Below are 23,791 nucleotides of genomic sequence, written 5' to 3'. Positions count from 1 at the left end.
CCAAACCCAACGGGGCAGGAGCACAGACCCCCAGGACGGTGAGGGCACGGGTTGGCTGCTGCCCCTCACCCCCAGTCCCATGCCTTCCGCTGGGGACGCCGTCCCCCAGATGGCCTTTGAGTCCACAGGGTCTCCCCGAGGGTAGAAGTGGCCCGAGCTGCGTGGACTTCTGGTCGCCCCCAGCTGCTCCATTGGGTGGATTGCCGCGTGTCTGGGGCTCAAAGCCCGGAGACGTTTCCCAGCTGGCAGCGCCTTCCTCCCCAGGGTCTGGTGGCTGTGCGTCCCCTGGGCTCTCGGAGCCTCCATCCTGCAGCCCGCCCCGCGGGGCCGTGACAGTGTCACCCCTACCGATGCCACTGGCAGGAGCCAGTCACCGCCCGGGCCTGGGAGCACGCTCCTCCCTCCCCAGGGGCCACCTCTGGCCCGGCCAGGGTCGGGGGCTGCGTGCAGGGGGGCCGAGTCCATCCCACTTCCCCCAGAAAGCTGCTGAGGAGCTCTCGTGGGGCTCCCGCCTCAAGGAGGAGATGCCGACCCCACGGAAGCGCGCCAGGGGTGCCAGCTCGGCCACACCTACTGGATTTGGTGGGTTTTCTTCTCCCCAGTGCTAAGGAATGTCTCACCCAGCCTCGGAGCAGGTGTCTCGTTTTAACCCTGAATGCCAACAGCAGTTCCTCACTACAGACAAATCACTTCTTTTTTAAAGATTTGAGTGGGGGGGGAGAGGGAGAGGCAGGAGCCCGACGTGGGACTCGATCCCAGGATCCCAAGATCATGACCTGAACCCAAGGCAGATGCGTCACCGACGGAGCCCCCTCGGGCGCCCCAGAGTACTGCATTCTTCAGTCATTTCACACATTTTAGTTCCCTAAGCTCACGGGCACTGGCAATGAGTCCACGAAATAAAATGAATTTTCTCGGGGAGTGGGCCTCGCAGAGGGGTTTGCAGTCACGTGGGGTGAGGTTGAGGTGCTGGCCAGGCTGGAGGCATGTTCATTGAATTTTTCCTTTTTTTTTTTTTCATTGAATTTTTCCAAGAGGAAATTGTTTACCTGCCCGCCCGGGATCAGGATCGGGGTCCCCTCGTGAGCCCGTCCCTGCCGCGCCCTGGGGGCCTGCCCCCCACCGCGCCCCCGCCCCGCCCGCCTGCACCGTGGGTGCTCCGCCCCTAGTTTCAGAGTCCTCCCTGGGTCTCCAGGCCCCCCCCCCCATGGAACCTGCATTCTCAATTTTATAAGTCGTTGTTACTCTTGTTATAAATGATCCACATTTGGCGAAATGAGGTCATGAGGATCTCACTGAGGGCAGAGCCTGGGGCGTTCCATGGGCCTCCTGATTGCCGACCCCGGAGCCCCAATAACTGCACTGCCGCTTCTCCTGTTTCCAGCTGCTGTACAGAAGCCTGAGGGCCACGGCTAGTGACTCAGACGGTCTTAGAGGGCGGCGGGGGGGGGGAAGGGGGGCTGCCCGTGGGGTTGCAGCCCGGGGGCAGGGGGCCCAGGGCACCTGGCCGGAGGAGCGGGTGACTCGGCATAAGGAGTCGTTACCGAGGCATGAGGTGTGGTTAAGTCGGTGTAAAGAATAGTTAAACCTTGTGCCCAGCGGTGGAGCGTCTGCCTTCGGCTCGGGGCGTGACCCCGGGGTCCTGGGACCGAGTCCTGCATCCAGATTCCCGCAGGGACCCTGCTTCTCCCTCTGCCGGTGTCTCTGCCTCTCTCTGTGGGTCTCTCGTGAGTAAATAAATAAAATCTTAAAAAAAAAAAAAAAAAAAGAGTCGTTAACCCGGCATAAAGAAGAGCTAACCTGCTCAGCATAGGGGGCTGACGGGCGGGGTGGTGTGCAGGGCCCAGGCTGGGGGGGGCTTGCCCTCGGGGTGGGCCCTTTACCCCCGATCACGGCTCCTCGGGAACCCAGACACGGGGGAGTGTGGGGAGTGTGAGCTTGGGTGACTTGCTCAGGAGACCCGGCCCGTCCCCCAGGAAGGTTCCCGGGGTGCCCCCGGCCCGGCCTCCCGGACGCAGCTGGGAAGCCTGGGCCGGCCGCTGAGGAGCCAGCCACAGGGCTGGGATGGGGAGGCCCCGAGTTCAGGGGGCCAGGCACCAAAATTAGGACAGGCTGTTTCAGAGGGTCCTCCTGTGTCCCGAGGGCGCGGTGCCCCGGGAGCTGGCGATCAGAGCCGGCGGCCTTCCGGGGCTGGGACCCCAGCTCTGCCTCCCTGCGCCGCCGCACGGTGCCCGGCCCCGTGTCCGCGGCCCGTCGCCACAGCCGGCCCTGCAGCGTGCGGAGTGCGGCGGCGTCCCCGGCCCCCATCCACGCCTCTGCTCTCCCTGCAGCCCCCGAGCCACCCTGGCCTGAGGGACACCTCTGCTCTCTGCTCCGCGGACCTGGTGGGGGACCCACCCCAACCTCCCACGGCGCCCACCACACTTAGAACAAGGCTGGAGCTCTTGGGATCTCCCCCACCCGCCGTCGGCGCACGGGCCCCCTTGGTGCCTGTAACAGGCCAAAGCCCGCTCGCCTCAGCCCTGCTGTGCTCCCTCAGCTCCCGCCCCCATTCCCGCCCTGCATTCCGGTGTGCGTGCTTTCCCTGGCCACCTACCTGAAGACCCGTCCTGTGCTGCAGTCTGTCCCCTGACTCAGAGCTACTGTCCTGTTCTTTTGGCCACCTAGGGCCTCAGGGTTTTTTTTTTTTTTAAACTCTTTATTATTTTTTTATTTTTTTAAAATTTATTTATGATAGTCACACACAGAGAGAGAGACAGAGGCAGAGACACAGGCAGAGGGAGAAGCAGGCTCCATGCACTGGGAGCCCGACGTGGGATTCGATCCCGGGTCTCCAGGATCGCGCCCTGGGCCAAAGGCAGGCGCCAAACCGCTGGGCCACCCAGGGATCCCGGCCTCAGGGTTTGACTAGAGAAGTGGGACCGGGAGGCTCTCTCTATCCCGTCCTCCATCGTCTCCCAGCCATCCAGCGGTCCACTTGTCATCCTCCACCTACCCACCCCCACCCATCCATTCATCTGTCTATCCATCATCCATCTGTCCGACCACTCACCCATCCAGTTCACCCACTCATCCATCCCTCCATCCATGCACCCACTCAACCACCCACATACCCATCTACTCACCCACCTACTCATCCACCCACCCACTGCCATGTACCCGTGTACCCCTACTACCTCCCATCCATTCATTCATCTACTCATCCACCCACCTGTCGATCCACTATCCAGTCTGCCCATCCATGCACTCATCCCTCCGTCTACTCATCCACCCACTCACTCAGTTACCTATTCACCCACCCGTGCATCCATCAACCCACCTGCACCCCTCTATCCATTCATTTCACAAATGCTTTTATCATGAAGAAATTCTGTATTTTTATTTATCAAACACCAGTCTTCCCTTATGGCTCTTTGGGTGGTTCTATTTGGCCTTTCTTCATTCCGAAATTATGAACATACATTGCCTGTTTTTTCCAGGGCCCTTAAAAAAAAGTGGTCTCCATGCCCAGTGTGGAGCCCAGTGAGGGGCTTGAGGTCGCAACTCTGAGATCAAGGTCTGGGCTGCAATTGAGAGTCGGAATCTTAAGTGTTGGAGCCACCCAGGCGCCCCTAGTGCCTTTTCAATTTTGATTTTTCATCTAAGTTTTTTTATCTCTCTGAAATTTTCACTGGCGTAGGTGTGAAATACGAATCCAGTTGTGTGTTTTTCCAGGTGGCTCCCCAGTCTCTCAGCAGGGCTCAGTGAGGAGTCCCGGAGATGCCCCCCTTGGACTCGCTTCTTCTGGAGATGTGCATCCACCCTTCAGATGTGCCCCAAGATCCCTAGCAGAGGGGAGGGGGGTGTGTGTGCTGCCTGGTGTGGGGACAGGCCTGGGCATGAGCACCCCTCCATCGCGGGGCCTGCCACCATCTGCCCACAGGAGCCTGGTGGGAGGTAACGGCTCTGCCTGTGACCCTCACCCCCCAGTCACCACCATGGAACCTGCTCGGGCTGGGGCGCGTGGCCTGGTGCTTGTGTTGGGCACTGCAAGCAGGTGGAGCGTCTGCAGGACTTCCAGGCCTGGCTGGGAACAGAGACAAAGAACCTGGCTGGGGAATTCCAGGCGTCCAGGCAAGTAGGGATGTACTGGGGAGGAGTGGGCGGGGGAGAGGACGAGGCCTGTCAGGATGGCCACCTCGGGTCTCCCACAGAACCAGTGTGGCAGCCACTCTCTCTCCCGTCCCATTTCTAGGGCAGCACACCAGAGAAAAGGAGCTCCGGAGTGGGGCTGGGCCGGAGCCCATGAGCAGGGACCTGGGTGTGAGCGTCCAGGGGGTGGCCGTCCTGAGGTGCTTCTCCTGGCACTGGCACGACCTGCCAACTGGGCAGCGAGGGACAGTGGGCAGTGCCCCAGGGTGGACACACGGGGCCCTGTGGCCCAGCTGAGGGTTTGAGGACCAACCACTCCAGTGAGAACCACTGGGCTTTGGGCAAGCGACCTGGCCATGCCTCTAGAATGACATCAGCACCAGCTGGATGCAGTGGATGCCCACAGCCATGTCACCTGCTTGGGTCCCCTGGTCCAGCCTCTCAAGGGAGGTCCGTGCGTGGGCGTGAGCTGTGGCCCCCCTTTCCCCCAGCACAGCTTCTGGGCAGATGTTGCCGTGATGATGAGCTGCTGGACAGCTGGACCTAGAGGTGCAGGGGCCAGGCCGGCGGGTGGCACTGGCCACACCCTGAGCCCAGCAGGGCTGCCCTTCGCTGTCCCGCGGGCCTGCCAACAGCCGGTTGGCTTTGTGACGGTGGGGTTAGCCTCACATCCAGCAGGCAGCTCCCGACTGTGCTTCTGCCGGGCTGGCTGGTGGGGAGAGGCAAAGGCTCCCCCAGGAAATCTCAGAGAGGGTGGGGGGAAGAGTGGTCCTCTTGGGGTCTGTGCTCCTGCGCTCCTCCCCAGGACCGTGTTTCCCGTGGGTGGGCCGTGGAGTGACTCGGGGAGCACCCGAGGTTAGAGCTCCGTGCCAGTGCATCGACCACAATGCCCCAGGCATCTGACAGCCGGAGGGACGTGACCCCTGCCTGGGCTGGGAGGCAGGGCGGGAGCCCCCAGTGCCTGCTAGCAAGCGAGGAGCCGCGTTTCAAGGGGAGAGGGCGAAGCCTTACCCCCGGGGGATGGTCTCCGTGTGGTTCTCCTCCGGGGACCTGCCCGAAGGCGCACACGCTTCCCAAACCCCGAGGTCCGCGGGGTTACAGGGCGCCCCGGGCAGGCAGCTCCAGCTTCCGTGCGCTCCGGGCCCCGCCCAGGAGTGGCGGCCTAAGGGTGACCCCGTGTGTGGGTCAGAGCAGCACGCCCACATGTGGACCGGGTCACCCCCGCAATCCAAAGAGGCCCCCAAGTGTGGCAGCCCAGCGTCCACGGCGCTCAGGGCACTGCGCAGTGACCGTCCCTCTGGGGGACCTTCCCACACGCCCCGGGCGGCCAGCCCCCCGGGAGGGCACCTGCTGGCACGGCCCCAAGGGGGGAAGGGTTCGGCGCCTGCCCTGGGCCACACAGGCGCTGACGAAGCATCCAGCCTTCTGTCCCCATCAGGCCTTGTGAGCTCAGGCTGATGTCACCGTCACCTCCAGTAACAGTGGGCAAGTCCCCACCGTGAGGCCGTTTGCCGCCAGGACTGGGAGACCCGGGCGCAGCCTGTGTGGGGCCAGGGCCACGGCCACCGAGCCTCACTGCCCTCGGCATCGCCGCCTAATGGGTGTCGGGTGGCCCACAGCGGGGCTTGGGGCACCCGACGCCAAGGCTCGTGGGCGCATCCGTGTGCTTCGGCTGCCACCCCCCCCCCCCCGGGTGATCTGAACGTCAGACGTGCGCTGCTCCGGGTGCTGGCGGCCGACGGCCCCCAGGACGGGGCAGGGCGGGTCAGGGAGACGGGCACGTGTCCTCTTCTTGGAGGACCCCTCTCACCCTGGGGTAGGGCCCACCCATCCTTTTTATTTTTTGAAGATTTCATGTATTCATTAGAGGAGCAGAGAGAGAGGGACAAGCGGCCTGTGCTGAGCACGGAGCCTGACGGCTCGATCTCCCGACCCCGAGGTCATGACCTGAGCTGAAAGGAAGAGTAGGGAACTCACCCCCCGGAGCCCCCGGGCACCCGCGCCTTTTCACCTATCACCTCGTCAAAGGCCCTGTCTCCACATAAGGCCACGCTCTGAGGTGTCGGTGCTCGGGCTTCCACCTGTGACTCCTGGGGGGTCACACTTCAGTTCACGGCGCCGGGGGACCCCCGTCTTCCACGCCCTGGCTGGTGCACGCGTCCCAGCCGCGCTCCTAGAGGTGTGCTGTCTCTGGTTACCGTCCCGTTAGCGGGGCGGGTGGTGCAGCTCCCGGGGCTTCTCCCTGCCCCCCTCTTTTTAATACTTTATGTATTTATGTGAGAGAGAAAGGGAGCACGCGAGCACGTGAGCCCACGCACATGCGATGGGGGAGGGGTGAGGGAGGGGGAGCAGCGACTCCCACTGAGCGGGGCCCTGATGCGGGACCCCATCCCAAGACCCGGGACCACGCCCTGAGCCCCCCAGGCGCCCCCGTGGGTCTGTTCTGGTGCTCGCTCGCCTCCCTCATTCTGCCCTTTGAGGAGGGGGGATTCCCGCGAAGTGAGAAGCAGGCACGGGGACTCACTTCACTTTGTTTCCCTGTCGGACTGCTGTGGCCGCTGCAGCTCGGAGTCCCTTGGCCCGAGAAGCCGTGGAGTCTGGGTGCTGGTGTCCGCGGGCAGGGACAGACACGCTGCGGAGACCCCGGGTGGGGCGCGCTGGGTCCGCCTGCACACACCCTGCTCGGTGCGGGCCTGGGACTGCTGGTGCGTCCGTCCGCACAGTGAGGGGACGCGGCCCCAGCCCCCCGCGGCCTGCGGGTGACACACGCTCGCAAGCCCCCGGGGGCCCCTTCTGCAGGTCCTCAGGTACAAAGGTGGGCTCTCCGGGGAGCTTTTGCCAGTGGCTGCCCCGGGGGCTCAGCAGGGGGGACGCGCAGCCGCCGCGCCGCCCACTCTCTGGACCACAGGTCCCCGTGCCCCGGTTTGTGGGGCCAGAAAGATGGGGTTCCCATGAGGCCTCACTGGCCTTCCTGCTGCTGGGTGCAGCCCCCTGACGGGGGGCTCTGGGAGAGGACGGGGTGAGCAAAGAAGCAGACAACCAGAGCCGGGCCCTGGCACTCGACCCCGTGCCTCGGGGTGCAGGGTCTTCTTCCCCAGCTGGGGGGACAGGATCTCCCTCGAAGGTTCTGCAGGTGGTGAGCCCCGCCACGCTGGGTCGTCCCCAGGCCTGAGCTGACAGGCGCAAGAGGAGGAATCCTTGAACGTCTTGAAGTCCGGGCTCCCCTTGCGGCCCGCGCCCACAGACTCCCGGGGCCTCGACAGCTGCCTGCCCCACCTCGCCCGCGCCTGGCGCCTCGGCTTCGGTTCGGGAAGGTGCGTGTCTAGGGCCTAGGGCCTAGGCACGTGAGCACAAGTCCTGCGGGGGTCCGTCCCTTCACCGTCCTCGCTGTCCTCGGGCTCACCGGTCCTGCAACACGTGAGGTCCTTCTGGTTCTGGCTCCCCGGCGGCTGGGCCCGGCCGGCCTGCGGATGTCAGGTGTGGTTTGCACCAGCTTCCACCAGGCTGTGCCCTGGCGCCTCGTAGATGTGGAAACCCTGGGTGGGTTTTCTGAGCCTGGATCTGGGCTGTGATGTCTTATTCGCAGAAGGCCCTTAGCAAACGTTTGTCCTGCCCCTTCTGTCCTCTATCGCTCCAACGGTGCCTTAGACCCTCGGAGAGGGTTGGTGGCAGGGCTTCTGTTGGCTCCGTTTCCCCGGCTCCCTCGCGTTTCTCCTCTTTGTTCTACTCGGCAGATTCCTGGACTTAGTGGGAAGTCCAGATTCCCTCCTGTGTCCACGGGCCGTGGAACGAGCCATGGAAGGCATGCTTCCTCCGCGTGTCTGCGGGCGGGCGCTTCCCGGGGCCCTTGCTCCCAGCCCCTCCCTTCGTGTCGCTGACCTTCCCCGCAGGAGCCTGAACACGAATCCTGCCAGACAATCTAGCTTCCAGGTCCTGTCTGATTCTGGTTTTGATCTTCCTGTCTTGATTGCGGGTTTTTTTCCCCTCTTTTTGTGTGTGTCCTTGTAATTGTTTCCTGAAAGACAGATGTCATCTGGAGGACGGCAGACGCGGAGGTCCCGGCATTCCTCTCCGGCAAAGGGCAGTCCTCCTGCGTGGCTGCCGGCGGAGGGGCTGCGTCGGGGCTCCGGGTTCTGTGGTTGTGGCTTCTCTCGCGTCCGCTGACACACATTCCTCTGGCATCACGTGCTGAGGCTGGAAGATGGTCTGCCGGAGGCAGCTTCTCCATGTTCCTGCCCCACCTTCGGCTCTCGGGCTCCCCTGTGCACCCCTAGCTTGGCGACGTCTCTCCCTGGGACTGGTCACAGAGCACTCAGCGTGTTCCTTGGTGCTGGCTGTCCTGGCGCGGGGTGTGTGAGTGTACACACGTGTGTGTGCGTGGGGGGGGGGTTGGGACTCTGTTGCCCTGGTCCAGTCCCACCATTATGCAGGCCTCATGTCCTTGGGTCTGGGTGGGACTTTTACAGGGATCCGTGTCCTCTCCAGGGACACCTTCAACATCTTCCCAAACCGCAGGAGGGGCGTCAGGCACTGGCGCGGAGGAGGGCAGCTGTGCGGGGACTCAGCCTCAGTGGAAGCAGGCCGGTGGGGGGGGGGTTCGGGACATAAACACGGGGTGCAGCCGGCCCGGCTCCCTGATGGTTTCAGAAAAGCTGTGGCTTTACAGGTTGTCCAGCATCTCGTTTGCAGACTGGGAGAATGATTGTTCGAGCCTCGTGCTCCTCGGCAGGACCCTGCCCCCTGGACGACTGGTTACACGTCCATGACGTTCTCTTAGAGACCTAATATGTAATTAACAGTCTTACTCAGACTCTCTGTGTGCTTAGTTTCTGCTGCGTAGCGTGTATTCCAGAAACATCAGGAAGGCGGTCACAGCACAGCCTCGTGCGCCCACAGCGGCCCCCCGGCAGGTGCACGGCTTCTGCTTGCCAGCCTCAGGCCACGATCGGGACTGGCCAGGGGACACGGGGAACCGGCTCGGGGTGAAGCTGGCACCACCCTGAGACCAGTGGCCCCAGGGGGAAGGCCTTCCCCAGGCCTCTGTCCACCTGGAGCTCCGGGGAAGGGCCAGGCCTGGGAGGTCCCGGGGCACCTTGCTAAACCAGCACAGGCCCCCCAGCGGGTAGGTGGGCGGCCTTGGAGCACCTTCCTCCCCCCGCGGGTCCTCCAACTGGACACGTGGCTCCCCCAGGGCCAGCGGCACCTCATCCGTAGCGGGGCTGCCTTCCCAGGTCCCCGGTGACCACCGCGACCACCGGCTGGTCCAGCACACGGGTCTCCAGCTTCCTTTTCCTCTGAACGATGCCCCTCACCTGGGAAACGAGTGGGTGCCCCTGGGTTTGGCCGCGCAGAGCAGGGGAGGGAGCAGGGCCAGGGCCAGGACACGGGGAGGGGCAGGATCGCTCGTCCTTGTCGCTGGCCCCCCATGGGCGGCCCCCGGGCTCCGGGGTCCTGAGCGCCAACAACCCCTTCCCCTCCTCATCCTTTCGGTGCCCTGAGCGCGCCCTGGTCCTGCATTCGCCCCCGCCCCCGCCCGCGCCCCCGCCCGCGCCCCCGCCCCGCGCCCCAGCTCCCCGCCGTCGGGCCCGCGCGTGACGCACTCCCGACCCCGGGAACCTCGGCCCGGCCGGGCGCGCGCCCGACGCCCTGGGCACGCGCCTCGTGCACGCGCGGCCGCCACGTGACCCCTCGGCAGCCAACCGGCGCGCAGGGATTCGGGGGCAAAGCGCGGCCCCGCGAGCAGTTGCGGCGGGAGAGCGGCGGCCCAGAGCCTGATCGCCCGCTCCCGCGCCGCCCGCCTCCCCGCCGCTCCCGCCGCCGCGCAGCCATGTCCGAAGAGAAGCCCAAGGTAAGGGCGCGGCGCCGGCCGGGACCCCGGCCACCCCCGCCCGTGCCGCCCCCGCCGCCCCCGCCGCCCCCGGCCCGCGCCCGGCGCCCTCCGCGACCTCGGGGTGCTGGAGCCGGGCGCAGGCGGCGTCTGCGGGGCTGCCCCGCGCCCCGGGCCTCCCGCCCCTCCCCCCGCGCGCCGCTCCCCTCCCCCTCCGGCCCGGCTCCGCCCCGCGGCGCGCCCCGCCCCGGCCCCGCCCCGCGTCCCACCCCGGCCCCGCCCCGCGGCTAGACCCCGCCCCTCTCCCGGCCCCGCCCCGCGTCCCGCCCAGGCCCCGCCCCGCGGCTAGGCCCCGCCCCTCCCAGGCCCCGCCCCGCCCCTCCCGGGAGCCCGGCCGGGCGGGCCTATGAAGCAGCCGTGGGGGGGGGCGGGGGCGGGGCCGCCGTCCCGGGGCCCCGACCGCCTCCCGCTCGCTTCCCCGCTCCCCTCCCCCCTCCGCGACCGGGTCCGGGTCCTCTCCGCGGCCCCGCCGTGCACCCCAGCACCCCTGGCTCCCAGCGCCGCGCCGCTCCCCGCCTCTCCGCGGAGCCCTTGCGGCGCTGCTGCCCGCCCCCGCCCCCCCCCCGGAGCCCCCGCCCCGCCCCCGCCGTCCTCCCCGCGGGTCCCGCTGCGCTGCGGCCGCGGGGGCTCCCAGCTTCCCGTCGGGCCTCCCGTGTGCGCTCCCCTCCCTTATTGGTCGCGTCGCTGTCGCGGTTCTCCGAGGGTGCGTCCGCCTCTCCATCACGTCCCCCCCGTGCGCCCCCTGCCCGTCCCCTCCCCGCCGTCCCCCCCGTGCGCCCCCTGCCCGTCCCCCCCCGCCGTCCCCCCCGTGCGCCCCCCGCCGTCCCCCCCCGCCGTCCCCCCCGTGCGCCCCCTGCCCGTCCCCTCCCCGCCGTCCTCCCCGTGCGCCCCCCGCCGTCCCCCCCCGCCGTCCCCCCCGTGCGCCCCCTGCCCGTCCCCTCCCCGCCGTCCCCCCCGTGCGCCCCCCGCCGTCCCCCCCCGCCGTCCCCCCCGTGCGCCCCCTGCCCGTCCCCTCCCCGCCGTCCCCCCCGTGCGCCCCCTGCCCGTCCCCTCCCCGCCGTCCTCCCCGTGCGCCCCCCGCCGTCCCCCCCCGCCGTCCCCCCCGTGCGCCCCCTGCCCGTCCCCTCCCCGCCGTCCCCCCCGTGCGCCCCCTGCCCGTCCCCTCCCCGCCGTCCTCCCCGTGCGCCCCCCGCCGTCCTCCGCGTGCGCCCCCTGCCCGTCCCCTCCCCGCCGTCCTCCCCGTGCGCCCCCCGCCGTCCTCCGCGTGCGCCCCCTGCCCGTCCCCTCCCCGCCGTCCCCCCGTGCGCCCCCTGCCCGTCCCCTCCCCGCCGTCCCCCCCGTGCGCCCCCTGCCCGTCCCCTCCCCGCCGTCTCCCCCGTGCGCCCCCTGCCCGTCCCCTCCCCGCCGTCCCCCCCCCGTGCGCCCCCTGCCCGTCCCCTCCCCGCCGTCCCCCCGTGCGCCCCCTGCCCGTCCCCTCCCCGCCGTCCCCCCCGTGCGCCCCCTGCCCGTCCCCTCCCCGCCGTCTCCCCCGTGCGCCCCCTGCCCGTCCCCTCCCCGCCGTCCCCCCCCCGTGCGCCCCCTGCCCGTCCCCTCCCCGCCGTCCCCCCGTGCGCCCCCTGCCCGTCCCCTCCCCGCCGTCCCCCCCGTGCGCCCCCTGCCCGTCCCCTCCCCGCCGTCCCCCCCGTGCGCCCCCTGCCCGTCCCCTCCCCGTGCGCCCCCCGCCGTCCTCCGCGTGCGCCCCCTGCCCGTCCCCTCCCCGCCGTCCCCCCCGTGCGCCCCCTGCCCGTCCCCTCCCCGCCGTCCCCCCCGTGCGCCCCCTGCCCGTCCCCTCCCCGTGCGCCCCCCGCCGTCCTCCGCGTGCGCCCCCTGCCGGTCCCCTCCCCGCCGTCCCCCCGTGCGCCCCCTGCCCGTCCCCTCCCCGCCGTCCCCCCCGTGCGCCCCCTGCCCGTCCCCTCCCCGCCGTCTCCCCCGTGCGCCCCCTGCCCGTCCCCTCCCCGCCGTCCCCCCCCCCCCCCGTGCGCCCCCTGCCCGTCCCCTCCCCGCCGTCCCCCCGTGCGCCCCCTGCCCGTCCCCTCCCCGCCGTCCTCCCCGTGCGCCCCCTGCCCGTCCCCCCCCCCCCCCCCCCCCCGTGCGCCCCCCGCCTGTCACCTTCCCCTGCTGTCTTCTGGACTTGAGCTCATCCCTCCTTTCTGGGCCCTCTGGGGTGTGCTCCTCACGGAGGCCGTTCGCAGGCCAGGCCGTTCTTAGCAAGGTCTGACGTTACGTTAACTGCTCTTATTAAAAACAGGTATTTGAAGCTTTGGGTCTACGTCTTGGGCGCTTACATTTTGCCAAGCGGCAACTCAGCGGAGTCGAGTACTTCGGACATGGGTTTCTTGTGATAGTGGAGCTTGTGCCCCCTGGGCACTGAGCCTGGAGCCTCGGGGCCCTGGGGACACACGGGGGTCGAGCGGGGTGGGGTGGACCCTCGGGACCTGGCGCGGGGCTTGCTGCGATCTCAGGTCACGCTCCAGGACCGTGTCCTCACTGCGGATGCGATTGCAGCTGCCCTGCCCTCCTCCGCTCAGCCTGTGCCCGTTCTTCTCTCGGGTTGCTGTTCATCCAGGGCACGTACTGGTGCCTGTGCGGGTGCCTGTGCAGGTGCCTGTGCGGGTTTCTGGGGGCTTCCTTTTGCGGAGGCTTAACTGCAGGAAATGGAGCAGCGTGACGTCTTGAGCGCGCTTGCCCTGAACTGCGGGGCCGCCTGCCACATGCCAGCCGTCGGGGAAGCCGAGCACAGGCTGCGCCTCCCGAGCTCGGGGAGCTGGACAGGAGGGCAGCAGGCATCCCAGGCCGTCCTGCTGGTGGGAGGAAAACCTGGGGGGCAGTTGGGGACAGCCCTTGCCGCCTCTGGGTAGCTGATGCAGGGGGACCCTAGTGATTTGTGGTCAGTGTTGCTTTTCCTTTACTCCTGCCCTCTGGGGGCCCGGGACAGGCCATTCCCAGTGTCCTTCCCTAGGGAGAGGGGCTCGTGGTGGTCTTTGCCTGCCGCCTCCCGCTGCCCTGTGGCCACTGCCCCGTGTGCCCGTTCTGCGTTCCAGCCCCGTATCCGTGCGTTTTGGCACACTCGTATCTTTTTGTTGAAAAAGCAGATAGTGTCTCTACCCACGTGCAGAAGAATGAAGCTGGACCTTTACCTTACACCGTATACAAGAGGCAAGTCAGAGGGGCTCAGGGGCCTAAGTGTTGAGACTAGAGCAGTGAAGCTCTTAGGACACAACGTAGGACGGGCCTTCCTGACCCTGGATGTGACAGCAGAGGCCAGGCCACCAGAGCACAGCGGACCTGGAGCTTGTGCAGCCCGAGGCTCCATCACGGGGGCAGCAGCCACCGCCCAGAGGGAGGGGGGTTTGCGACTCCGTCTCTGATCACGGGCTGCTGCCCAGAGAGCCTAGAGCGCCGCTCACACTCCGAGCCAACAAGAACTGTGTTCACAACCGGACACGCTCTCGAACGGGCGCCTCTCCAGAGGAGGTGCACACGTGGCCACACGCGCACGGAACGCGCTCGCCCACCACTGAGCAGAGAATCGCAGATCAAAGTGCGGTAAAACACCAGCTCCCACCCACGGGGTGGTGCTTTCCCACACCGGACACACTCACGCTGGGCGGGGAGGCAAAGCGGGCGGTCAGCGCAGAGTTAGTGCCGGTGTTCCTAAAAACTAGAAGTAGCATATGGACCTGCAGTCCTGCTTCCCGGTATTTGCCCCCGAGATCAGAAAGTGGGATCTCCAGGAGATACTTGTCCACCCAGGCTCACCGCAGCATTACTGTGGAAGTCACCCCGTGTCCGTGGACAGATGGCGACACAGCCCACCCACGCCGTGCGTGGTACTCGGCCCCGGCAGGGCAGTGAACCCTGACCCCAGCCATGCCACGGTCAAACCTTGAGGACGTCATGCTGCGTGAGATAAGCCAGTCCCAAAAGGACAAATACTGTGTGATCCACTTTTTTTTTTTTTAAGATTTACTCATTTATTCATAAGAGACCCAGGCAGAGGGAGAAGCAGGCTCCATGCAGAGAACCCGCTGTGGGACTCAATCCCGGGTCTCCAGGATCACGCCCTGGGCTGAAGGCGGCGCTGAACCTCTGAGCCACCCAGGGATCCCTGTGTGATCCACTTTTATGGGATCTGTAGAGGAGTCACTATCACAGAGACAAGGAATGGGGGGGGGTGCTGGGGAGACGTGGTTGGGTTCAACGGCACAGAGGTTCAGTCCTGCAGGGTGAACGGGGTTCTGGAGATGGACTTGGTGAAGGTTGTAGGACGTTCAGACCAGCCAAAGGGGGTGAAGTGGTGGCTTTTACGCTAGGTTCACGTTAACACAGAAACGTTGGGAAAAAAATAATATCTCTAAGTAGATATAAAGGCGGTCGCCTGGTTTGGATCCTGGAACAGGAACAGGACGATAGTGGAAAACTTGGCGACACGTCAGGGAGGCTCGGAGTCCCACTGCCGGTGTTGCAGCGGCGCTGGCCTGGGCGGCAGGGGCAGTGTGGCGTGTGGCGCGGGGTGTTGGCCCAGGGCCGTGCGCACCCCCGGCCCCGATGGCTGCGCGTTTTCTCTTAACGTACACTTCTCTAAATGTACAAAATGAAGCCTTTATTTGAAAAAAAGGCACGGCAAGTATGGACACCTCATCTCCGGGGAGCAAGGGGGTGCTGCCCCGGTCCCCGCGCGTTGCCCACGGCGGAGTCACGGTGGGGGGGCCCGCTGGTGCCTGCACGGCCGTGGAGGGCGATCTTGTCTCATGGCGGGGGTCCTGCTGGGGTCCTGCCTCCCGGGGCCGCTTCTCGGGTCGGCTCCCCCCACGGGCTCCCCACCCCAAGGGCGTGGCCCAGAGAGGTGGGCACGTGTGACGGGGACAGGCGCACTCTATGTCCAAAAGGACTCGGGCCAGCTGGATCGTCCGCTCAGAGTACAGCCTCCCGCCTTCCCTGGCGGCGCCAGCTAAGCGAGGTGGCCGAGCCCGCAGGAGCCGCCCTGGGTGCCCCTCCCGCACCTCCCAGAATCCGGCTTTGGGACCCGGGCGCCCCGGGGGGCCCACCGTCCTGAACCCCAGCTCCTTGCTTCATTCCAGCTGTGCTTCCGGGCCCTGTGCCGCCCAAGTCACGATGTTTTGGGGCTCGGACAGCATCACAAGTGTCAGAGATGCCACCGGGGTGGGACCGCTGCAGGGGGCGGGGGGAGGCGCCCCTGGCCTGCCCATCCTCCATGGGGCCTGCCCCCCCCATCCTCGCCCGGCGTGTGCCTGCCTGCGGGCGTGTGTGTGCACCGTCCTCTCCTAACAAGGAGGGCTTTGGGGTTTCTCGAGAGTCCCTAAGTGGGTTTTTCCCTCCGAAGCCTCCGTAGGTGTATGCTGTGCCCCTGCACGCGCCCGCCCACCAGAGGGGTTCATTCTGCATGGACGTGAAGCCCTCGTGTGCGCGACCCCGGGCTGCGGGGGAGTCGGGAGGGGTCATCGCTGGGACTCCCACCCCGCCGCCTGGAGCGCGGCGGCCGGTGGCTGAGACCCGGTGTCCGTGTCCTTGCAGGAGGGGGTGAAGACGGAGAACGACCACATCAACCTGAAGGTGGCCGGGCAGGACGGCTCCGTGGTCCAGTTCAAGATCAAGAGGCACACGCCGCTGAGCAAGCTGATGAAGGCCTACTGCGAGAGGCAGGTGCGCCTGTGCCCTGGGGGCCTGCGGGCCACGGGGCTGCCCGGGGGCGCGTGTGCGCGGGGTGCTCCTGTGTGCGTGTGCCTGCGTGTGTGCTCGTCCCTGTGCGTGTGCTCGTCCCTGTGCGTGTGTGTGTGCCTGCATGTGTGTACTCGTCCCTCGGTGTGTGCATGTGTGTGTGTGCCTGCGTGTGCGTGCTCATCCGTGGTGGCCGTTTCCTTCTGCCGTCAGAGCATCAGCCCTGTGTCCGCGGACGGGCCAGGCCGCCGGCTCTTCCCCGAGCGGGGAGCGTGGGGCGTGCCCTCCGGCGGCTGCTGGGAGCGCGGTGGCTCAGTCCGTCCCTGCAGGTGCAGCGCAGTAGCCGTGGGTCTCCCCGCTCCTGCGTGCCGCAGCTGGGCCACGACTGAGACACGGCCTTGGGGGCTCACGGGGGGCTTGATTCTTCCCCTTGCTCACGAGCATCGCGGCCGTGGCCGGGTCCCCGCAGGTCCTTGTTGTCGTTATCGGCGTCTGGACAGACATGTGGCTCACACGCATCGGTGCTTCCAACCTCGCTGTCCTTTGTCCTCATTCGCACACCAGGCCTCTCCGCGCCACCCGCGTCCCCCGCACGGTGGCCCGTCACATGTCTCTGTGTGGTGGGGGCGTGGGCTCCGGGGCGCCCTGTTCCTCTGCGTGGACGCTTTGTCAGGCCTGGCGCTGTATTGTGGTCGATGTGGTGGGTGAGCCGCGTCCCAGTCCCCGTCCCCCCCACCCCTGCTCCCCCCGGGCTGAGCCTGCCAGCCTTGCAGCCACCTCCCTCGTTCTTCCCGGGCCGGGGTGTCTCTGTTCCTGGGTCTCCGTGTGTTTGGCTTCCGAGGTGATTTTCCCCACGGGAGGTGGAAACTCTGCTCTGGGACGAGCCCTCCGCGCGCATCCCTGCCCGGTTCCTGCAGGACATGGCTCTGGGCCGCGCGGGTCCTGCCGGGGAGGCGCCGTCCGCTGGGCGGTGCAGTGGGCTCGCGGCGACAGCTCGTGTCTGGCTTGTGTCTCATGGGCCCAGCTGGTCTGCTGGCCGTCGTGCGTGGTCTTCTGGGAGGTCCTGTGAAGTCACTGCTCGTATCTCCACGCACCGTGCGGGGGGCGTGTCCCCGTGCTTCAAGCCATCCCGCCGCACCTCTGGTGTGACTGTCCTTGCAGAGCCACCTCCGAGTCTTTCCGGAGACTTCTCTGGGCGCCATCCTACGTATTTTCTGGGTTAGTCCGGCTTCGTCCTGTTTCGCGGAGCGTGTCTTCCAGCGTCTTGCTCTGCAGCGTCCTTGGGGTGCGTGGGGCTGCAGGCGACTTCCCCATCACAAACCTTTGCGCTTCACTGTTGGCTGCACGACCATTTCCAGGTTGAAATTCGTTTTTGTCTTTTGGGCCCTTCACGTCCTTTTCTTGTTGCAGCGTTGGTGCGGACGTTCAGTGACATTCTGGTTCTCTGTCCTGTGAGGTCACTTTGCTCTTCTCTGGGAGCTTTCGGGATCTGTTCTTGGGCCCCAATACCTCACTCTCAGGGGCTTGGAGGCGCATGATTGTACCGGTCACTTTCCTGGTACTTTTTTCTCTTTTTTTCTTTTTTTCTTTCTTTTCTCTTTTCTTCCCTTCTTTCCTTCCTTCCTCTCCTCCTCCGATCCATCCATCCATCCATCCATCTCTGCACCCGTCTTGGGGCTTGAACTCACAACTCCGAGGTCAAGGGTCACAGACCAGGCGCCCCTTGTTTTTGTTGAGGACACGTGGCCGCGGCGGGCGGTCCTGGGATGCCGGGCCCTCTGTCGTCCCGTGCGCCGTGTTGGGAATGCCGTGTACCCTGCTGTCACCCCTCCTGGAGCTGACGCTCGGGATCGTTTCCGCCCACCCGGCATCGGGCTTTGCGGTTGCTCTTGGGCTTGTTTCTGGGAGGGCCCTTCAGCCTTGGTTCCCACGTTGCGTGGAGAGTCTTGCTTCTGTCGTGACTTCTCGTTTCCACACGTTCTTCGAGGGTTTTTCTCTCCCACCCGCACCCACCTCTTGTGTTCCGTGTTCCCGAGGGTTGCAGGTGCCTGTGTGGCCTCCGTGCCCCGTCCTCCGCGCCTACCCTTCCTTTCCTCCTCACCGGCTGGACGGTTCACACATCCGAGTCTTCACGGTCCCACGTCCGTGCTGAAGTGCTCGCGCCCGAGAACCACGCCCAGCAAGCTGGCGAAGAGCTGCAGGCACAGAGCCCTGCCCCGCGGGGGCGGCCTGCCAGGGTGGGTGGGTTGGGGGGTCGCAGGTGTTGCAGCCTGTGAGTCACTAGGTTTCCCAGGAGCCGACCTGCCAGGCCCGTCTGCCCTGGGGGTGCGGCCGGACGGGGCAACGGGGCTCGGCGGGCAGCCGGCGTCCAGGCTGGTCCCTGGTGTCCTGAGCCCAGGGCTCCAAGCCAACCTTCCCTGTGGTGGGGACAGTGCATGGCCCGTGCGGCTGGGGGCCCGAGTCGGGGTCCGGTGGGGCCTATCGTGTCAGCTTCCAGGGGCCTCCGCGGTCGGTCGGTGCTCATCTGTGCGGCACAGACGCCATGGGTGGGCCCCTGGGCTGTGGGGCCCCGCGTGTTGCCCCGCCCCGACCTCGGGGTCGTCCCCACCGCCCTGCGGCTCCCCCAGGGCCAGTCCTGTCCTGCTCCCTTCATCCTCGTCGTTCGTGCCTGAATGTTTAAGTATCTTTTCAGGAGGGAGCGGAGCGGAGATGCCAGTCTCAACGCTGCCTGTTCTGTTTAAGTAAAATCGGGATTGCTTTCTATTTTATTTTTTAAAGATTTTATTTATTCACGAGACACAGGGAGAGAGAGGCAGAGACACAGGCAGAGGGAGAAGCAGGCTCCCTGCGGGGAGCCCGATGTGGGACTCGATCCCGGGACCCCGGGGTCACGCCCTGAGCCCAGGGCAGATGCTCCACCGCTGAGCCCCCCGGGCGCCCCGTCATTGCTGTCTAAAGGAGAAGCTCGGCTTCCGGGCCACGTCCGCCTGCCCCGGGACCCGCGGCTCACAGCCCGGCCTGGACGGAAGACGCTCCGCCGCGGCCTCCCTGGGCCCAGCGGCCCGGGCCGCCTCCCGCTCGCAGGCCGTGCTGGGACCCCGGGCTCGCCGGTCCCCGAAGGCTTGTCGCCCAGAGGTTCTGGGGGGTGGTGCCGGCCACACGGAGCCTGTCCCTGGAGGGAGGTGAGGGTGCGGCGGGCAGGACGCGGGCCCGGGCCTGGGCTGGCTGCTGGGCCGCGCAGGAGACGCCCGTAGGCCACCGACGAGTTTTAATAACGGGGTGGGTCGAAAGTTCGTTCAGAATCCTAATATTTTGAGATACGTGTTTTATTTTCTGGAATGAACGTGTCACCTGGAGATTTCTAATGATAATCGGTCTTTCTTTTCAGGGCTTGTCGATGAGACAGATTAGGTTCAGGTTTGACGGGCAGCCGATTAACGAGACGGACACCCCCGCGCAGGTACGAAAGGCGGCGCTGCCGAGCGGCTCCTGCGGTCCGCGCGGGGCCCCTGCCCTCGGCTGCGCTGCTCGAACGCTGCTCACGGGGCTCCTGTGGGAAGCTTTACGTGTCTTCATGGTCTTCAACTATTATGCTATTGCATTTTTAAATGTTGGAGTTCAGTTTTTCAAATGAGAAAAATGCGCTTGGTCAGACATCCTGCTCCGTGCTGGGGGGTGGGGCGGAGGCCCGGGGGCCGAGCAGGGGGCCCGGGGTCACTACCAGGCCTGGCCAGGTCCCTCGCTCCTGCCGCCCCTCCCGGCGCCCACCCCTCGGATCTGGACACCGGATTGCAGCCACATCGCTGGCCCGATCTTGTGCCCTTCAGGATTTACGCACGAGGGCTGTGGGCGGAAGGGACGGGCCGTCATCCTCAGTCCCGCGGTGTTTGCTTGCTGCCCACCACACGCCCGCCCCGTTGCTGCGCTTCACGCTGGGGCGACGGGGCTTCGGGCCTGGAGCAGGAGGCCGAGTTCAGTGGGGCTGCGGCCGTTGTCGGCCGGGTGGCCTCGTGATCCAGAGCCACCCACCCTCGAGCCTCCGTCTTCTCGGTCGGTAAAGTGGGGGGGACGCCTGTTTCTGTCCTGCACGGAGCTGTGAGCATCAGTCTGATCACTTCACGTGACAGCACCACGCAGCAAGAGGCAGGGTGTGCCACCCTGGGGACCCTCACCCTGCTCACGCAGGCTCTGGGCTGCAGGGGGGAGGGGGCAGGCTGTGTGTGTTGCTCTGGTGACTCTCACCCAGCTCACATGGACTCTGGGCTGCGGGGGGAGGGCGTGTGTGCCGCCCTGGGGACCCTCACCCTGCTCACGTGGGCGCTGGGCTGCAGGGGTTTCCTGGGGGCTGGGGGGGTGGAGGGGCACCCAGGCTCCCCCTCCTGCCCGTCATCTGGCTGCTGCCCAGGGTGTCTGAGCCGGGGAGGGGCCCTGCCCTCCCAGCCCTACTCCTGTCCCCTCTGAGAACGTCCCTGGGACCCGGGACTGCTTCCAGCCTCTAGTCTGAATCGGCAGAGAAGCTTTCTTTTGTTCAGAGGATGGACAGAGATCAGGGTAGACGTGTGCTCCCTGTGCCAGAAAGAGAAAGCTGTTTGCACCATCCCTGCCGTGGGCGTGAAGGGCAGGAAGGGGTGCAGTGGGCAGAGCCAGCGTGTCCCTCGCTTTAGCACATCCTCCTTGTGTGACAGGGCTCGCTTTGGAGTCCACGGGCACGACCCCTGCACTTGTCACGAAGAGTCCCCGCCATCCGTTACGTGCTCCTCAGTGGAACACGATTCTGTGTAAAGTTTGGTAAAAATTTTCGATCCTTGTTTTTTAATGAGACTCATTTTTTCTTTGTAAAGGTTTTATTATTCTTTAAGTCATCTGTATACCTAGTGTGGGGCTTGAACTCATGACCCTGAGCTCACGAGTCTCATTCTTTAAGACTGAGCCAGGCAGGCGCCCCAGAGGCTGCTTTCCTATCCGAGTCCTTGGCTCCGAATATCCTTTTGTGAGTTCTGTGAGGGGCATCTTGGTGGGTGAACGGGCTTGTTGGAAATCCGAGCCGAGCGCTGTCCCGGCACGGTGCACCTGAGGACAGGTGTGGTGGGGATGGCGTTCCCGGGGTGGCGGGGGGGGGGGGCGGGGAACAGCGCAGTGAACCTTCGGAGTCGTCCAGGTGAGCATCGCGCCTTCTGGGATCCCAGGAAACTAACTGCTCTCCCTCTCTCGCCGCCGCACCCCCGCCAGCTGGAGATGGAGGACGAGGACACCATCGATGTGTTCCAGCAGCAGACGGGAGGCGCACGGGAGAGCGGCTGGCCCTAAGGGTGCCGCCTCTGCAGGGACCGTCCCCACGTGTCCTCGTGCTCGCACCTGCTGTGGAATAGTGAACCCGTGACCATGCCAATCACAGAGGAGTCTGCGCAAACCCGAGGACAGTCACCAGAATTGCTTTCCTCTCTGACGTTTTGCAAGGGCAACTCAGAACTCTGCGGGGGGAGGGCGCCCACAGCTGAAGTCAGGCCAGTCACACTTGTCTTTGTTGGGGGGAAAGGAGTGGTGAGGGTTTTGGGGTTCGTTTGCTTTCATTTTTGTTTTTTCGTCCCTCTAACTTTTGCCCCCAAATGTGTGGTGTGAATGTCCACTTTTAGTCTAGATGGGGATCTGACCCCAGGTGTTGACCCCCCACCCCCACCCCCACCCCACTGTTTATTCCAGTGGAGACCTCACGGCACCACAGCGTGGGGCTGCTTCCGTTGGATGAGTTTTGGGGCCGGTTTGGGGATGGGAAACAATCTTTCACGATGTCATACAGGCACAGGTATTTGAAATGGTAAATACTGCATTTCAGGAAAGAGTAAAGTCAGAGGGAAAATACTGGAAGGCCTTTTAAAAGGTGAAAAGGAAAATAAGCAGGTCTTTCAGACCCTTGGCCCCGACGGAGAAGGAAGCCACCCCCACGCGTCTCACTGGGCCCTGGGGCCGTGGCCGCCCGTTTCTCCTCTGGGCAGTTAAGGCCTCTATACAAAATCCGGATTCAGCACTGCTGAGTTTGCAGCTGTTTTTGCGTGGAAGACCTGCCTCAGAGTGTGTTGGCGGTGGAGCCCCTGCAGCGGTGACTTGGCGTTGCCCTCGTGGACGTGGGCTGCGCTGCTTTCCCAGTAGGTGTGGGGTGTACGCTTTAGGACGGGGTTTCGTTCTCTACCAGTTACACAGCTGCTTCTCCTGCTGCTGCGTGCACGCCCACTGCCGCCGGTCCTAGTCCCCGAGCGGACCGCGACAGCGTCCCTCACCTGCCTGAAATCTTGCCGAAGGCCTTTGCGTTTCCTTTGTGTTCTGCTGTCCGGGCGAGGGTGGGAGGTCGGCTGGCTCTGTTCTGTGTATTCACCAATTTGTACACGATTTGTTGTCCTTTGCTACTGTAAACAGTAAATATAGTTTGCTATTCTGTCTCTGGGCTTGGATTACACGCTGCGTGTGGCCGAGGGGGCGGACCGTCCCCGTTCCGCGTCCGGGCCAGCCACTGGGGCGGCCACTGGCATCCTGAGCCCGGGTGGGGAGGAGTAGGTATGTCCCTGGACCCTCTGCATGCCGCAGGCCACCCGTGCCAGGCCTGGGTTTCCTGCCCACGGCCGCATCCGCTGCAGTGCCCTGGCCTTGGCTGTGCCCACCGGGCATCACGACCTCGCCTCTCCTGGGGTCCCGGGTACAGGGGGCGCGTTGTGGGGGCGCGTGAATGCGCACGTTAGTTAGTCTGGGCTTCTCAAGGTTTTTGCTGTTCGAACCTCAAGACTCTTCCTTTGTGCACTGCATCCCACTCACTTCCGTGAAGTCAGCACTGGACCACGGTTCTCTAGGCCTCTGCCCTGACAGACGCAGACCTCGGAGGCTGCTTTGCGTTGTTTTTTGTTTTTTAAGATTTTGTTCATTTATTCCTGAGACACACAGAGAGAGGCAGAGACACAGGCAGAGGGAGGAGCAGGCGCCCTGCGGGGAGGGCCGTGGGCTCCACCCTGGCCTCCGGGTCATGCCCTGGGCCGAAGGCTTGAGTGTCCCCGCCCGCCCGGTTTGCTGCCCCCTTAAATGTGACCCAGTTCAGCAGATGCCGCCTGCTGGCTGTACTGGAGCAGCATCCTCGCCCTCGCCCTCGCCCTCGCCCTCGCCCTCGAGCAGGAGCCGCTCCTTGCCCTCGGGGTCGGGTCGGGTTTTCAGGTTGCAGGACGCAGGACGCACATGATAACAAACCAAGGACGCGGATAGAGTCTACAGAACATCATAGGGCGGATCGGTGGGAGGGTATGGAGGCCGCAGGTGGCACGTGACCGTCCCGGAGCTGAGGACTCTTGTAACGGTGCACAGGTGCTTGTGTGGCGGAGCTGAGCTGCAGAGCACGCCCCGGGGTCACACCGGGGTTCTGAGAAGCACCAGCACATCCCAGGTCCGGGGGTCAGCGGGGACGGAGCCACCGTAACACTACAGGGGACCCGGCGGCCACTGCTCCCCGCCGCTGACCGGCCAGAGAGGCAGGGAGCCCGGGGGTGGGGGGTGGGGGGGGTCGCTGCAGGACCCAGGCCCTCCCCTCACCTGGGCAGCAGGTGAGCGCACGGCAAAGGCAGGCCTTTGCCGCTTTGCACCTTTGAGGAGGCGGAGATTGTCCGCAGGCCGCAGGCCGGTCCGCCTGCAGGTGCGCAGGGACGTCAGGCACCTGCTTCCCGCACCTTCCGGCCTCGACTGCCCTGGGCGGAGCGTGCACCGGAACCGGCAAGCGGGGTCTTCAGCCTTTTAACATTTTTACTTGTTCATGAGAAGCACAGAGGGGGGGGGGAGGGGGGCGGAGGGGGAGGGAAGGGGAGGGGGGAGGGGGGCCGAGACCCGGGCACAGGGAGGGGCGGGCTCGATCCGGGCCCCGGGGCACGCCCTGGGCGGAGGCGGCGCCGCCCCGCTGAGCCCCGCCCCCCCCCCCCCCCCCCCGGCAGCCCGCGGGATCTCCATGCTCCCGCCCCGCCCCCACTCACGGGGATGTGACCTGAAACTACGCAGCATCAGTGCGACCCGCTCCCGGCAGCCCAGCCG

General features: G+C 65.8%; 1 protein-coding gene across 1 annotated transcript; it reads left to right on the top strand.

The window, feature by feature from the left end:
• Positions 1–9,832: 9,832 nt before the first annotated feature.
• On the top strand, positions 9,833–22,170 carry SUMO3 (small ubiquitin like modifier 3). Its single transcript, XM_055313346.1, has 4 exons — positions 9,833–9,979; positions 15,593–15,721; positions 19,125–19,196; positions 20,966–22,170. The coding sequence occupies exons 1-4, from the start codon at positions 9,959–9,961 to the stop codon at positions 21,041–21,043; spliced, it is 300 nt and encodes a 99-aa protein (XP_055169321.1). The 5' UTR covers positions 9,833–9,958; the 3' UTR covers positions 21,044–22,170.
• Positions 22,171–23,791: the final 1,621 nt, after the last annotated feature.

The sequence above is a fragment of the Nyctereutes procyonoides genome, unplaced genomic scaffold (genome assembly GCF_905146905.1).
Source record: "Nyctereutes procyonoides isolate TBG_1078 unplaced genomic scaffold, NYPRO_anot_genome, whole genome shotgun sequence".
In the NCBI taxonomy this organism is placed as follows: Eukaryota; Metazoa; Chordata; class Mammalia; order Carnivora; family Canidae; genus Nyctereutes; species Nyctereutes procyonoides.
The sequence above is the reverse complement of the archived record's forward strand: the minus strand, read 5'-3'. Positions and strand labels throughout refer to the sequence as shown.

Bases quoted from the DNA above. Each gene is read 5' to 3' on its own strand.
- SUMO3 (XM_055313346.1), top strand. From the start codon at position 9,959: ATGTCCGAAGAGAAGCCCAAG. The intron at 15,722-19,124 runs GTGCGCCTGTGC...CTTTCTTTTCAG, and splicing joins AGGCCTACTGCGAGAGGCAG to GGCTTGTCGATGAGACAGAT. The intron at 19,197-20,965 runs GTACGAAAGGCG...CACCCCCGCCAG, and splicing joins AGACGGACACCCCCGCGCAG to CTGGAGATGGAGGACGAGGA.